Genomic DNA, 12,587 nt, shown 5'->3' with positions numbered 1-12,587 from the left:
ATTAAATCTGTCAGTCTTTTGATCTGCATGCCAAGTCAACAGTGTAGTCATTGTAAGGACTTATCCAAACCCCCAACTCCCCCCCAAAAAAACCCACTTTGTATTCGGCCATGAAGAAGACAGGGAACAGTTTTTGCCCATTTGCCTATTTTTATCTCTCTTCCTGTAATACTCCTTTTAAAAATGACATATTTTTTTTGTCAGTAGGAAAAAAACTCTTGTCAGATGCAGTTCTTAATTATAGATTTTGAGATCTGTGAAGGCTTGTGTTGCCTCCTTCCATTCAGGACATAACCACACGAGTAATGGAGAAAAAGGTAAATAGTAACCCAAGGAAAATACTGTTTTGCATTGGCCCCAGTACAGCAGTGTGTAATTTCTTCCCTTAGTACTTTTTATAAAATTGAATACTTTGGAAGTAGACAGAACATAAAACAATCTTTCAGGAAGAAAAGGGAGGAGACACTGAGTTTCATTCAAGCTGAAGTTCAACATTAAAAAAAAAAAAAAAACCATAATCGTCTACTGGAAAAAATGAGGTTGGCACTCTCCATTTTGTTTAATCACCCAAAATAAACATTCTTATCATGTAGAGTGCTTCAAGAAAGAGGGAAATGCTTTCCAAATTATGTCGTTGAAAGCACAAAATTTGAGGACCAAGATTAAAAGCCCCCTAATTTTTTATTTAGCTTGTGTTATGGTTAATATTAATAGAAAAATGTGCAAAAGTTTTACATTTGAATAGCCACAAATAATTAGAAGGAGATGGACAGCACTGATGATTGAACAATCCCTAAATCTCAGTGTATTAATTGTTTCTTAGGCGTCTAATAAGTAGATCGACCCCATCCAGCCATTTGATGTGGAAGGGATGGGGAAAACTATAAGGAAGACAAGCAAGGTGGAGCAAAAGATCTCAGTAATAACCTATGCGATCAAACTCTGAATAACAGAGCAGCTCTTTACGATTGAAAATCATTTTGAATTCAGAGCTAATCCTTATCCCCACAAAACAATCTGGAGATAAACCAATCCGTTTCCAGCGTGGAGAGTTAAGTCTCTGGAGCTCCTGGGTTAACATCTTCAATGAAAGCTACATTTATTTTATTTGAGGAGCTTAAAAGAACTCCCCCATCTGACCAACAATTAATATCCAAACCAGTGATGTGCTGAAAAATCTCTATGACCATAATTGGGAGTCGCTACAAGTTACGTCGTCTAGTCGGAGGTGAGAACAAAGATGCTACTGAATGTGTTGTCTTGGGTCTTTTTGTCTGGCTGACCTCTCCGTAGATGAAAAATCGGTGACAGCTGTAGCTGTGTGCGGCACAAACATCGCTCTCAGCATTCTGTGTAACACACACACTTCAGCTCGCTTTGCTTTGTTTCCAGAGGCGTTTTATTCTCGAGTTTCAAAGCTGAGAGGCAAGAAAAAGTGCCAATTGGAAGTCAAAAACAAAACAGCGAGGAGATACACTTTAATAGATTCATCTGCATCGCTTTGTTAGCAATCTGTGGTTCAGACTTTCATTTCTCCCTCACTCAAATGAAGCACATCTGAGTCACATAAAGACATAGTCTCTGAATAGCAAATTGTCATAGGAGGGGGAATAATCTCTGGCCCCTCGTCTGGCAAATAAAGTTTGCAAGTAGCAGTGGAAGAACCGAAGGTTGTCTGGACTGGTTCTAGTGCCAGCTCCCAATGTTTGATTATCTACATAAACCCAATATTTCATCCTGCTAAAGTGGAGTAGAAATCTCATGAGATCATGCCTTTAAACAGTATTTCTAGTACTTCCTGCTCTCAACCGTGTTCTTTCTCCCCACCCCCTCTCTGTCTCTGTCTGCTCTCTTTGTCTTCTCTCTCTCTTTCTCGTGTGTGTGTGTGTGTGTGTGTGTGTGTGTGTGTGTGTGTGTGTGTGTGTGTGTGTGGTTTTCTTTCACAAGTTCTGGCCGGATCTTAAAGCAACATGAAGCTGAAAGATAGTTTTTGTGTGTGCTTTTGCCCATTAACAATGCCTCCGTTTGAACTTACTTGCTGGATATCACATGCCCAAACTCTGTCATATAAGGACAGGAAGTATTACAAGTATTCAGTATGATTGAAATGTGGGGGCATGTGAAATCTCAGAGTTAATAATCTATGGACTGTTTTGTAGTGAATAAATACCAATGGGTTAAAAGTGTATTTCACAAAACAAACAAACAAACAAACAAACAAACAAACGCCTGTCCAGAGAAAATCAGGAAACTTCAAGTCTGAAAATGAAGGTGTTGCTCTTTTCCATGCCTTGATAAAAAGCCAAAAACCTAGCAAACAGATCCTTCTCTGTAAGTGACAAGGAAAACCTGGCCCTTTAATTAAGACAGCAGCTGCCACATTTGTGATAATGTTCGCTGAGCTTCATGGTCAGCATCCCAGTGGTTGATTGAGTAATAGGCCAAGACTCTGGGGAGTCTTGCTGTAACAGCCCTGTACTCCAAGTTTTAAGAGGAGTGAGGCCCTATAGCTTAGCGGTTATAAATTAGGAATGGGGAGCCAGACAGGCCTGAGTTGAGGTCCCAATTCTGTCATTTACTGGCTGTGTGGCCTTGGGCAAATTATTTTACTCTCTGAGCCTGTGTACTCAACCATTAGAAGCGGAAAATAAAAGAGCCTTACAAGTTTGTACAAGAGAGCTTCTAAGTTTGCTGAAAGGATTAGGAGAGAGAATTCCTATAAAGCCCTGGCAGGTAGGATGTGCTCAATGGAGGGCAATGACTTTATTTTATTATTATTGAATTAAAGGTTCTACCAGTTGTCAGTTGGTCCCTGGGGCGTTGGCTCATTGATTCATCCCAGAGAAGAGTTCTTCACACTGAGTGAAATTCCAGTGGAAGGAAGAAGGAAGCGGAGGCAGGAGAGAAAGTTCCATTCATCAGCTAATGTGCTGTTGACTCTGAACCTCCCCACTGAAGAGAGAAAATTAAGCTTCCGCCTTTGAACTCTAAACCATGAGCTAAAACTAGAGAAGTGTCCCATACATCTTCCCACTTGCCACCCCAGAGATACTGAGGAAGACTGGAGGGAATCAAGGTGTTTTCAAAATATAGAGCAGTAATGAGGGAGCCAGAGATGGACAAAGTCTTAGCTCCATAAAGGTTATGCGGAGTGCAGGACGGTATGGGTAAAGTGAGCAAGGGGCAACTGGGTGATCCCTATGGAGAAGGGAACATTCTGGGCTCTACCAGCAGAGCTCTCTGTAGCCTCAAGAACATACTCTGCATGCACACATATTCATACCTGTACGTGCACACGTGCACAAGCACAAGTGCCTTTCTGATTTCAGACATAAGCATTTAATTGCCTAATAGACAATGTAAGACCTACAGCTAAGAGTTGGACCCCAAACTGGCACTTAGCACACAGTCACGTTAATATCAGCAGTTAGCCCAGAAATGCTTTCTGATATAATACCTAACACCCACCAAATGGCTTCTCAGAACAACAAAAAAAGAAACTATTACAACTAAATATCAGTAAATGTCAAGGCAGTAAATAGCACCTAGTTGTTTCAGCTAAAAATGATTTCTCTATCCCTTGCCATATCCAAACTGTTGGCAACCCTGTTTTCTCTGCTCCAAACACATATCAAATCTGGCCATGTTTCACTATATCTCATTCCCATCCCTCATCCAAGCATCACTACTTCTCACCTGTTGCTTCTCTCACCCCTTGGGAATCCACCCTTTATACAGAAGGCAAAGAAATTATTCTAAATGTAAATCAGAGCACATTGTTTCCCACTTCCCCAGTGTCTTTCCACAGGGCAGATGAGTGGACCTGCTGTGGAGTTTTCCAGATTCACACCTCATTTGTCTCCCCAGTCATTGGTCCCTTCACTAGAAACTTCCTCCTCCTTTGACTCCTTTGCACTTTTCCATAGGGTTCTTCGCTGACCACTCAGGGAAATGGCCACCATCCTCGCAGCCACACACTCACATCATTGTTTTCCTGGTTTAGCTCTTCTAACTGCTATTCAAATGTCATTTCCAAATGATAAACTTTTTTAGTATCTGCCTCTCCCAGTCTAGAGTATAAAGCTCTGTGAGGGCAGACATTTTCTCATATTTACCACTGATTCTTCCTATTCCTAGAACACTGTCTGACACATATTTTTGTTGAATAAGCATGTGTTGACTGCTTCCTATGACCAAGAATGATAGTAAGGTCTTTATATGGTGTCTTTTTTTTAATACTCTCCAACATTTTGAAGGTGGGTACAATTAGTATTCCCATTTTCACAAAAGGAGTATGAGACATATAGATTAATAACTTGCCTCATGAGACAGCAAGTGAATGATGGCATCTGTCTTTCAAAAATCAAGTCTATTGAGACATAATTTATCGATAGTAAAGTATTCCCATTTTGAGTATAAAGATTAATGAGTTTTGATAAATGTATGCATCTGTGCAATCAGCACTACAATTAAGATATAGAATATCACCATCACCCCAAAGGGTTCCCTTATGTCTTTACTAAGCTACCACTAACTAACCCAGGCCCCTGGAAAATGGTGATCTGCTTCCTATTGTTATAGATTAGATACAGCATACAATCCCTCGTGGCATCTATATTTAGACCCAGTTTAGAAACCACATGCAGTTACTTTGTTTGGCCCTAAAGCCATTTCCAGCATTATCATCTTCTTTGATGCATAAACAGGTGACATTCAGAAATTTAGATCAGATTGCTATACATTCCAAAATTTTCATAATAAAAGCCAATTGTACAAATGTAAATATAGATGTGTATCAATGAATATAGATGACTAAATAGCCATCATTTATTAAGGTAAAAAAGTACTCAAAAACTAGGTTCAAATTCTGCTTTTGCTTCTTCTTAGGCTTGTGACCCTGAATTAGTTTTTCACATACTAAGTTTTAGTTTCCTGATCTACATATAAAAATGCACATAACTATGCCCACATTACAGAGATAGTAAAAAAGATTGTGAGAGATCTTATAATTAACACAAATCATAGGTTCCTGCACCTAACAGGGCATGGATAACCATCCCAGTTGTTACCATTTCTATTCCAGAAGCTAGGCCACACTGCCTTAAATTCTGAGTAGTGTTTGTCCTTTCTAAGCGTGATGATTGCCTATTGAGACTCAGGCATCTCTGTGAAATGGGTGGAGAAAGGAATTATTACTCGGATCCTTCTGATGGAAAACCCATAGAGTGACTGCATAGGCTTCAAAGGGCAATGTTGGCAGAGTGAGGTTAAGAACAGAGATTTTTCCAAAGACCCTCAAAGTAATTCCTGCACATTATGCATTGCCCCTATATTTCTGTGAAGCTGGCAGGAGAAAACTGCCCTCGTGGCATTTGGTAAGTGGGAGATCTCAGGCAAGAGTGTGTTAAATGCCTATTCTGACTGTTAGTGTTAAATAATGACAGAGCAAGGATTAAAACTTTAGCCTGTGGACTTACCATTTTCTTATTCCTGAGTGTGTCTATTCCACTAACTTTAAAACTGGAGCTTTACGTAAAACGAATTACTAATCAGAGAAAATGAAGAGAATAAAGAGACAGAAGGGAAATGGAAAGAACCCATAAGAAATTTGACGGAATAAAGATAAACATTGAAAATGGTAGAAGTTGTGAATATGGCCCATATGTTCTTCTGAAGCCAGAAATTACCCAGACAAATAGGTGGGAATATATGGCTGCTAGACAGGCAATGTACCAGAAATATCCATTTAGGGATATAGTAATCAATATGTTATCAAGAAATGTGTCTTCAGGATCATGGAGATTATGCTGTTCGAATGATGACTCAGAAATTTCAAAATTCTTGGTCTGTAGCTGCATAAAATGAGTTATTGGCTTGAACCAGAACAGAGAAGACAGACTTGCAAGGCAGAAAAAAAAAAAAAAAACTGTACTCCCTCTTAGCTAGCTCCTTGCAAAAGAATGTTGTGATAGTTGGTGAAGAACTACTTCCTAAAATAAGAATATCTGTTTTGGGTACAGAACAATTCTTAATATTTCAATGTTTAAAAGCATTAGTTTCCAGCAGTGTTTAAAATCTAATAGAGTATGATGTTCCAGGATTCTCTTGCCCCTTTTCTGAAGACACAGAGTGGGGAGGAGGGTTTTGCTGCTATGAAGTCATGAGCTACATAAAGCATACCTCTTGAATACTTGCTGGCACAGACTTAATTTTACTCCCTACATTGTCAACCTACTTTTCTTGCCCTTTCAGATAGAGCAGAGTGAAGGTTACGCCTTCATCTTTTTGATGGAGATATAGAACTTCATTCTTTCAGAGAAAGGTACTTTCTGAGTATGTGTAAGGAGGTCTTATTCCCAGGAGGGCTTAATGAATACCACAGGTGCTCAGATGTCAAGAACACTTTAAGAACAGTCCTGCCTAGAGGCAGGATGACAAATCTTAGTGGGAGGTGTTTGAATTATGCTGGAATTCAGAACATGCAATGACACACTATACTATTTTACATCAGTTCATTCCTATCCCTAGCTCTTAAGTAATAAAAAGAGCAAAACAACACTCCATGTTTCTACATGCTGAGGATGTGTGGGATGTGTGTGCATATGTGGTGAGGTTCGGAGACAGAATATCTTTACTCTTTATTAAAGTGACCCTCTCGGTGTTTGAGCGCCATAGTTCAATTTTAACAGTCGATCTGAGAGAGAATAGACAGCTAGGAAAAGACAGACACTCAGCAAAACTGGGGATCAGTAAAAGTTATCACCAATGTCTTTTTATGAGACCACAGTTACCTTTCGCCCCCACTATGTGACTTCGTGATCTCTGTGTTCAGTTTTCCCATCCTAACCACTCTGCCTGACCATTGCTAGAACTTTCTGAGCTCTTATCAAAATACTGAATTGGGCCCTTTCTCCTTCAAGGCACAATGACATGTGACTGCACATGTGTCTGCTGTGGCTCTACACAGCATCTGGTCAGATGTGATTTAGTGCTAGTCATGAAAAATGAACAGTGTGCCCATACAAATTTGAATTTTGCATTTTTCCAGAAGAACTGGAGGATCTAAAGATATGGGGCTCACCATCCTACAACACAACAATCTCCAGGAGTGGAGTGGCCACTACTCCTCTTTCAAACAGGGTAGGCAAGTTGCATTTTCCCAAGTTCCCAGAGGGGACCCTCCACTTTTTTTTACTGTTTACATGGGGTGCAGTGTGTGGTTAGGGGCTTTCACCACTGCTAGCCTCTGCCCTGTGGGAGCACAGTGGGTCGTTGGTATTTCCCAGCCAGAAACACAGAGGGGAGTTGAGAGCCTGGAGGAGGGGCCTCTATGACTAGCAGGTGTGTCATTGTTGGCTGTTCACCTATAGGCACCACTAAACCTACACAGTTTTGGGAAGACCTGTTATGCTTACTTTGTTATTTTACCTTAGAGCAAAAGCTAAATTAAAATGACAAAAGGAAGGATCAAAGACCAAAACTGTCCACAGCTTCATCACCCAAACAAATCACTGTTGTCTTTGATTGTGTTACCTGGAGAACTTTTCTGTAGGCACATTCAATGATTACCTATTTGAGGTAATGTTGTAGATGGAACTGTGTTATTTTATATGTTCTCTTTACGTTATACTAGCAATCTACTTGCCCTTTTGTCTTCCTTTTTTAAATCTCTTTCCAGTACCCAACGTAACTCTACAAATATGTAACAACATCTATACACGTAGATATAGGGGCATTTTGTTAAGAAAAAATAGGATCATGCTGTGTACATTTCTCTGCAACCTGCTTTTGTCATCTAACAATATATCACAGATATAGGGGAGGTTTGTATGACTTGAAAACCTGTGACAAAGTCTCAAAGAGCATCCTACAAAGTCTTTATCTCTTCATAGAGGCTCTATTTCCACCCACATGGCTGCTCCCAGAGATCAGCAGGTCTTCATGGTTAAGCACACACCCAGGGGCTAGATGCACCTCAGGTAGGCTCAATGGGAAAGCCATGTCATTGGGAGCCTGGGCTTTGGCATCAGATAGACCAACATTTGACTCCTTGCTTTGCCACTTACTGTCTCTGTCACTCTTGGGTGCAGTGCCATTTTATTCAAGAAACTAGCTAAGAGTACACAATAAAGGTACAGAAGAACAAGGGCCCCTCAAACTTGATACAAGTCAACATTTAATAGACTTACCCAGGATTTAGCTAGAAGAAAATCTGAAAATAAGCTGTTTAAATTCTAGCATATATATGAATATAATGTGTGATGTCTTATTATGAATTATATATAAGGAAGAGTACCATAATCTTTTTGGTGTTGAGTTATCCTAAGGATCTTAATCATGTCTCATGTTTATGTCTGTATGGGGGAGGGGGTTATTAACTCATTCATTCATTCATTTTAAAATTTTGATCACAAATGAGAAAAAAATGTTTGTCTTTAAATGAAGCTAATAGCAGTGGGCTCACAGAGGCCTCACGAAGATTGCAGGAGATAAATTTATGGAAAGTTCTCAGCTCCCTTCTGGCACAAGGTAGGCATGCTGCCATGTTCCCTTCCCCCTTCTGCCCACCTCATGGCCAGGCCCTGAACGCCTCCCTCAGGAAACCATCCCTAACATCCCTCTTTCTGTCTCCTCGTCAAATCCCTTACCATCTTCTTACTCCTTTTCAGCATCTTTGATACCCTTATCTCCACTGCCAGCCTGCAAGCAAGGGCAGGAACCAAATCCCTCTACCCTTTAGGGTTTCTTGGACTGAAGACTTCAATGTAACTTCTACTCACACACTGGGAAACCCACAGCTCAGGGGAACATGGAGAAAGAAAGGAGTTCCCCAGGGCCGATGTCACAGGTAGTTACTGTCTTGGAGGATGTGCTGCTCTCTGGCTTCCTGTCCCCCTGTCCCTTCTCCTCAGGGTGCCTCTGGCTATTTTCTCTGCTTCTAGTCTGCCTGTCTTTTTTTAGTTCAAGTGTTGGACTCCAAGTGTTAAACGCCTCACTCTAGACCCAATCCTGCAGTGGCGATGGAGCAGGCGAGGAGCCGGAGCCTGACTCCTGGGCTCCCAAGTGGGTGCCAAAGAAAAGGATATTGCAACTTCGTTTCTGTCCCAGTTGTTGCAACAGCTTTCATTTGGGGCTTTACCTATTTTCCAGATGTACAACCTGGCTGAGGCTTCTTTTCCTTCTAATGACAAAGTGTATCCTTTTTGCACTATGTAAAAGAAAATACAGCCTTCAGTACTCCATTGAGTATCTTTATGGCTTTGTAGTTATTCAAAACAGAATTAGGTAGCTGTGATAAAGAGGATTTTAAGATTTAAAAAAAATCATTGCCATAATTTGTCTCCTAAATAATAACAATAGGATGAACTATAGCCTCTTTTATCTGAATTTCTGCTGTCTTCGTTTAGTCCATGACACAGCGCCCAAGACCTACATTATTGCATTAAGTTTGCAAAGCTATTGAGATGCCCTTGAGTAAGATTCATCATCTTGTCCTAAATTCTCCACACGCTCCACTAAAAGCCTAGTGGCAGACTGAAGGGATTGTCAGAAAGCATAAAAGACAAAATAAAAATTTTATGCTCTTTTAGGCAAGTGAAGATTTGCCCTCTAGCAATTTCTGATATTAACTCATTAATCCTCACAATCTATCTAGGGGATAGATTTCGGGTAGGAGAAGCCCGTCATCTCAACCGCTTTCGAAACATGCACCAAACAGCGCACTGGCCATTCCCTAGGGCTTGATCTGTGCATCTCCTCGGAGTCCAGGAGGAGCCAGCACTGGGACAGGCAGGATTCAGAGATGTCTCTCTTACTCCTTTCCTCTGTCACCAGGACAAGCAGTGGCCTAGGACTATGCTTGGTTGAATGCATTGCTGTTACCATCTTGAATTTTTGTTCAGATGAATGTTGATCAAGAAATCCTGCATTTGCACTTTGCACTGGGCTCCCCAAATAATATAGTCAATCCTGCCTCTTACACCTCCTAGAAGAAAAGATATTGGTTGTGTAGCATTTAGGTCAAGACATGTGTCCTTGATTTCCAGACTGATGCCAGGGGATGCAGGACTGAAGTCCACATGTCCTGTTGCTTCATCTGTACTCTAGTTTCGCTCTGCTTGCTAAAACTAAATTGGGCCATGTGCTGAGAATGGTACCTTGTGCTAAAGTCTAGATATTTTCCTTCTTGATTCTATTTGTGCCACATTCACTTCATGTTTTCTTGGTTTGAAACCTGTTTACTTTATAGCATTTTTAATTGTTGCCATATAATATCATACCTTCTTTGCATGTGGTATCTCAACAATGTGCAATTTCTAATAGCATGAAATCATAACTTAGGAAAACATTGCTGAGCAAATTACAGGGACTATCAAAATAAATCCAAATCTTTCCTGGGCCACAGTCCATATCTGAATCATAATAAGTGTGAAAATGTTTACAAATCATTTCAAATTTTCCACATAGTTTTGCTCAATGTTAGGACCAATCATGTTTTTTCAGTCATTTGAGTCGATGTGTTGGATCACCTCCAGTGAGAACACTGATTTTAGAAAAGAGCTTCTTACAGATTATAAAAATCAAAAGACAAAATTAAAATATCCCTTAAAATGCAAACTCTAAGGAACATTATTCATAGAACTACTTGAGTATACCCATGAACATAATATATTGTTTATTTTGGAAAATATTTCACTGATGTTATAAAGGCAAGAAATAGAAGTAGAGGATAAGCACTTTATTTTGTATATTCTAATGAATTCAGATATGAAGAAAATCCTATATATATATAAGCCTAAAAATTATATAATATTGAAGCAATTTGTTTTATGACAAAATTAAGAGAATTATTTTAATAAGTATTTACCTAACATTACTTTTATGACACTGGAATTGAGCTGCTACCTCGGCATTATTCTAAGACTGATTTTTCATCACTTTATTCAAGATTCATTGTACCTACTATGTGCAAGGCTTTGGAAGAGTCCATTAATGTTTTATATTTCTTACTCCTTCACATGTTCTTAGTCCTACCAGGCTGAACAACTAGAAATACATTTTGAGAAATAGTAAACTCATTCTTTCAAATCCCTAAAGCTATGCCTATAAAAATCTAAATATTATATTTTAAAATTCAAGGAAAGGGGGTTTAGTTTTTTATTCTGATAAAAATGTTTATCACAAATGTGCGCTGGGGGCTAAAATGAGTTTCAGGGAGTCCATGAACCCTCAAAATTATATGTGAAATTCTGGGTGAAGGAACATTGTTCCGGTGTGAGCATTTGTAGCTGTCACCTGATTCTTACAGAATCTGTGACTCCAAGCACTACCAGACTGCCCAAAGCACAACCTTCTGCTAGGCTACTCAGTCACTATCACCAGACCCTGGTGTACTCAAAAACCATAAAGTCCAAAATAAGTCATATTCTTTATTCTGAAAATTCTCTGGGATTCTGTGGTTGCATCATTTTGTTGTACTTGGCATCATTTAGTTCTGTGATTATTTTTCCTGTAAGTGAAGTGTATATTCTCCATGGGGATACAAACTAATTTTGAGCCATAATTATTTTTGGCTACTGCAGCTTAGATACATATTGTATCCTCACATATTCATGCAGTGTGATCCATAGTGTTCTGAGAATGTCAGAATTGAGAGCATAAATTTCTTTGATAGAAACAGAAAAGAATTTTCAACTTGATTAGTATTTTGTTAAATAATATGTGTGAAAATAAGAAGGATTACATGTTGATAACACTATGAATTGCTAAAAGTGGAAATTATGATTATGGTCAAAATGATTCAAAGGAATTCATTCCAATCCCATATCTATCTTGCTTAATAATAATTTTTTTCTAAAGAAAATTTGGTTACATGAGAACACAAAATGAGACAACTACTCTGTCTTTGAGTTAAAAGCTTCAAATACCACCCTCCAGAGATTCTGCAATGTGCTATATTTAATTTAATTGATCTAGACCTCCTGTCCAATAATAGTAAACTCTCCATATGCCACTGCTTTGGGAGGAGATTGAGAAAATTTGAATAGAAGTAATTCTTTAAATATCTTCATGACAACATACTTATGTCCATAGTGATTACTAATCTGTAAAAAAGCAAAGAATTTGATGATATATAAAATAAAGAACTGTGGTGATAGCTAACATTTGATCTCAAACTTGGGATACACCACTAGCTCTGGGGAGATGTAGCAGACATTTTGGTTTATTCATTATCCATTGTCTTTTTCTCCTAGTAAGCATATTCTAATTTCCTCTTGAGTATCCTTTCCTCCCAAAACAGCATGTTTAGTGATAGAAAGCTGACTTATCCCCACATCAGAGCTGGATCCAGACCAGCTAAAACCAGTCCGCAAATCTACTCTCTGATGTAATGACCAGAGCCCATTGAGGGCCAGTGAAACACAAGAAGTTCTTTGCTGAGATTTTCTAAAAAAATAAGTTTGTACTTCTTCTCTGAGAGCTACCAGAGGAGATCTTATCTCTTTTACTGCCTAATGTGAATTAAGAAGCATTTAGTTCCCCAAAGCTGAGCCTTTTTTGGATGAAGCAGATACTTTGCAGGTAGA

The 12,587-nt window shown here is 39.2% G+C and overlaps 1 protein-coding gene across 1 annotated transcript in view; it reads left to right on the top strand.

Annotated features, from left to right (window-relative positions):
- The first annotated feature begins 1,182 nt into the window (after positions 1-1,182).
- CABCOCO1 (ciliary associated calcium binding coiled-coil 1) overlaps positions 1,183-12,587 on the top strand; it is a 152,952-nt gene continuing 141,547 nt past the window's right edge. The window contains exons 1-3 of the mRNA XM_055308745.1: positions 1,183-1,228; positions 1,294-1,425; positions 7,049-7,140. Coding sequence (XP_055164720.1) covers positions 1,183-1,228; positions 1,294-1,425; positions 7,049-7,140 — 270 coding nt within the window. The remainder of the gene's footprint in view (positions 1,229-1,293; positions 1,426-7,048; positions 7,141-12,587) is intronic.

This window comes from Nyctereutes procyonoides, unplaced genomic scaffold, assembly GCF_905146905.1.
Source record: "Nyctereutes procyonoides isolate TBG_1078 unplaced genomic scaffold, NYPRO_anot_genome, whole genome shotgun sequence".
Taxonomy (NCBI): domain Eukaryota; kingdom Metazoa; phylum Chordata; class Mammalia; order Carnivora; family Canidae; genus Nyctereutes; species Nyctereutes procyonoides.
This window is presented reverse-complemented; position numbering and strand designations above follow the sequence as displayed.